The 3,511-nt window shown below is 57.3% G+C and overlaps 1 protein-coding gene across 1 annotated transcript in view; it reads right to left on the bottom strand.

The window, feature by feature from the left end:
• Positions 1-1,455, bottom strand: part of DLX5 (distal-less homeobox 5) — a 2,689-nt gene extending 1,234 nt beyond the window's left edge. Inside the window, exon 1 of the mRNA XM_039709718.1 lies at positions 981-1,455. Within this exon, the coding sequence (XP_039565652.1) occupies positions 981-1,335 (355 nt within the window). The 5' untranslated portion in view covers positions 1,336-1,455. The remainder of the gene's footprint in view (positions 1-980) is intronic.
• Between the last annotated feature and the right edge of the window lie 2,056 nt (positions 1,456-3,511).

The following is a 3,511-nucleotide window of genomic DNA, read 5'->3' as shown; positions in this document are numbered from 1 at the left end:
GACGGGCCCCTGCGGCTCCCCCCGGGGCTCCCGCAGCCGCTCCCCGCGGTGAGACGGGGGGGGAACCCGCTCCCTCCACACCGGCCTCGGCCACCCCCGGCCCTCCTCCTCCGCCTCCCACGCCCGCCCCGCGCATCCTGCCGGGCGCGCAGCGCTGCGCGGGCGGGAGCGCAGGGCATGCGCGGCCGCCGCGGGCGCTGGGAGGATGGCTGGGGCCCTGCCGGGAAGAGCTCTGTCCGGAGCGAAGTCGGACCCAAGGCATCGACCACTTCCTCCGCACAGCCGCGCCATCCCCCTGCCGCCGCCGGCGTGTCCCCAAGCGCCGCCGCGACCGCACTCGTCCCAGCCAAGCCCCAGCCGCTCGGCTTTACCACGGGGTTGTTTATTTTTTTTTCCTCCCTGACCCCTTCTTTTTTTTTCTTTCTTTTTTTTTTTTTAATCTTAATTTTTTTTCCCCCTACAGCAAGTTACAAAGAAGTAAAGCACTAAAACCGCGACGCTTTCTGGTGAAAAACCCTCCCGGCTTCGCAGCCCCGCCACTGCTGGTCTCCCCCTCCCAGTCTCCTCCCCCGCCCCTCCAGCACAGGGGGAAGGAAACTTTCTTCAACACCGCGAACCTGAGTTTGAGACACGCAACAAGGCTCGGCTATTTTCTCCCTCTTCCTGAGGGGGAAGGAGGAGGGAGGTAGCCGTAGGGGCCCGGGGGCAGCTGACAGAAGAGCTAAAGCACTAGTCCTGCAGTTTATAGTTTAGATCATGCGGGATGGTCAAAAGAAGCAAACCAGTAAACCAGTTCGCCACTTTTTTTCCCCTCCCAATTTTCTTCCCCCCCGATTTATTTATTTATTTTTAGCTTCCCTTCTGGCTCAGGGAAAGCCGCATCCCCGTGCTCCGTGGGTCGGGGATCTGCCGGGGCGCGCTCCCCCAGCCTCCCCAAAGCCGCGGGAACTTCCCGCACACCCCGGGCCCCCTGCCCTCACCTGGCTGGCTGGCGGAGCTCTGGACGCGGTTGTAAGCCCCGCTGTACTGGTGGTAGGGGCTGGCGTAGCTGTAGTCTGCATAGGCTTTGGCAGGATAGTTCCCGGCAGATCCGTTCATGCCGTGGTACTGATACTGGTAGGGGTTGAGCGCTTTGCCGTAGGAAGCCGAGGTAGGCGAGCAGTAGCCGTGCGGGGCTCCCCCCGCCGGGCTGTAGTAGTCGGAATCCGTAGCGGAGGACTCGGGTAAAGTGGGAGATTCCTGGGACGGGTGGTGCATGGCTGCAGCCGTCTGGAAAGGAGCTTGGAAGTCGCCGGATCTGATGTTGGGGACCCTTCTGTCAAATACTCCTGTCATAGCTCGGAGCCGGGCGGGCTGGGGCTGGCGGCGGGGCTGCTCGGCTCTAAGCAGACATGTCTGGGGGAGGAGGCTGCGGCGCGGTGTCTGTCTCCGGCAGACTGCTGGCTGGGGCGCAGCATAGGCTTGGTTAAATCCTTAATTGCGCTCTTACGCACAGCAGGGTGGATCGGGTTCCATTGGCCAGAGCAATCGGGAGCAGCGACACCCTAACTCGTCCAACTAGTTTAGCACAACAAAGCTTTGGCTTAAAAAAAAAAAAAAAAAAAAAAAAAAAAAAAAAAAAAAAAAAAAGGAAAAAAAAATTTTGGTTAAAAAAAAAAAAAAAAAAAAAAAAAAGAAAGAAAAAAAGAAGAGGGAAAAAAAAAAGGAGGAAAAAAAGTCCCATTCAACCTCTTTTTAAAGTGAATACCAACAGCAATCTCCGAGTCGGAGCGCCGCGATTGGGAGGTTTCCGGCTCCCCCCACCCCTGCAGCCGGCCGGGGGTCTCGGCCAGCCCCGCAGCCCGGTGCCCCCGCACCTCCACCCGCAGCGCCCGGGGGGAGGGCTGCAGCCACGCCGCTCGGATTTGCCGTCCGGTCCCCCTTGGCTACGTTGATGGCTTGGGAACACCGCACCGGGCGCTCCTGGTTCCAACTCGATTTCTAATCTGGCGACAATAACCATTTACCGTCTGACCATGCTGTTTCCCTCGGACCGTCCTCCTTTCCCGAGGAAACGTCCGGGACCTCCGCGCTAAATACAGCAAACCCTATTACCCCCAAGTACCTTGAATTTTAGTTACATCATTTCCTGCATTTCCAAGACCCTAGCACGGCCCGGAGCCAGCGGGAGACTCCCGGCTTAATGCCCTGCCGTCGGGCTGTGGGGGAGCTGCCAGTGGCACCGTACGGCCTAGGGGCACTTACCCCGCGGATTTCGGCAAAGGCAACCTGTCCGTGGCACGGTGCCCGTGGCTGGAGACCCCCGACTCTCTCGCCAGCTCTGGAGCCCCTCAAAGTTCGCTTGTGACCGCTCGGCCCCACAAACGTGCGCTCCTCGAGCCCCCGGGGCGATGCTCACAGTCTGGTCTGCCTCCGGCCCAGGGTCGGGAGCCCCTCACGAAGGGAGCTCAAATCACCCTCACGCGTGGGCAGGACCACTGTGAGGCCGTCGTGGGGCTTCTCCACTCGGCCGCAAGAGCCCGCTTTCCGGGTGACAGCCCCACAGAAGGGACCGGAGCCGTGCGGGGGTATCGTCCCCGCAGCACTCCGGCCAGCAGCACCCTCCTCCTTCACCTCCTTCACCTGCACCCGGTCGTTCTCCCGCACCCATCAGCGCACCCAGGTCCAGGCAGCGCGCTTCGTGTCCGGCTGGGGAGAGCCACGGGCTGGTGATGCCCGACCCTGCTGATTTTACAGCAGTGTTGCAAAAAAAAAAAAAAAAAAAAAGGATCAAATTTTACTAGACACTAAGGAAAACAAATAAAAGGCTGTTTTCAGTGACCTGGAGTTGTAGATTTTTCTGAAGTTGTTTACTCTCCAGATTTAGCCTGTTTGCTCACCGAAGATCTCCCAGCCAGCTGAGTAACACTTGTAACACAACCGTGCATGTTGTACTTGAACTTATTGTTTGCTTTGGAAATGTCCACAGCTCATATAAAATCATATTAAACAAATCCCTAAGCATTTCATTACATGATCCACTTACTTAAATCCATTGGAAATATCTCTCCCCCCTCTATTTTTTCCCTTACCCCCCCCCTTTTTTTTTGTAAAGAGAGGAATCAGAGAGGGATGTATGTTTATGACTGGGGAAGGGGAGAGTAAGTTTATTAAAGCTCCCAGTTTGCATCCAGTTGGAAGGTACGGTAGAGGTTTTAAGCAGACGAAGACGGGGAGAGGGGGAGGAAAGCCCATTTGTGTCATAAATTCCAGGGCACTGCACTTCAACACGTTCGGGCAGGAAGGTGCCGTTTTAGGGGAGAGAACGGCACAGGAGCTGGGCGCCGGTCTCGCACCCAGCCTCGGCAGCTCTGGAGCCGCGGCGGGTCCCGGCCAAGCCGTCCCGACCGGCTGCTTGTACAGCTCACAGCTCACCGGGGAAATCTGGATCTCTGCAGCAGAGAAAGTTTCCTCTTGTTTTATTCAGTAGCAGGGCAAGGGACAAAAAAAAAAAAAAAAAAAAAAAAAAAAA

The sequence above is a fragment of the Passer montanus genome, unplaced genomic scaffold, assembly GCF_014805655.1.
Source record: "Passer montanus isolate IOZ18808 unplaced genomic scaffold, ASM1480565v1 scaffold10, whole genome shotgun sequence".
NCBI lineage: Eukaryota > Metazoa > Chordata > Aves > Passeriformes > Passeridae > Passer > Passer montanus.
Note: the sequence above shows the minus strand (reverse complement) of the source record. Positions and strands in the feature narration are given on the sequence as shown.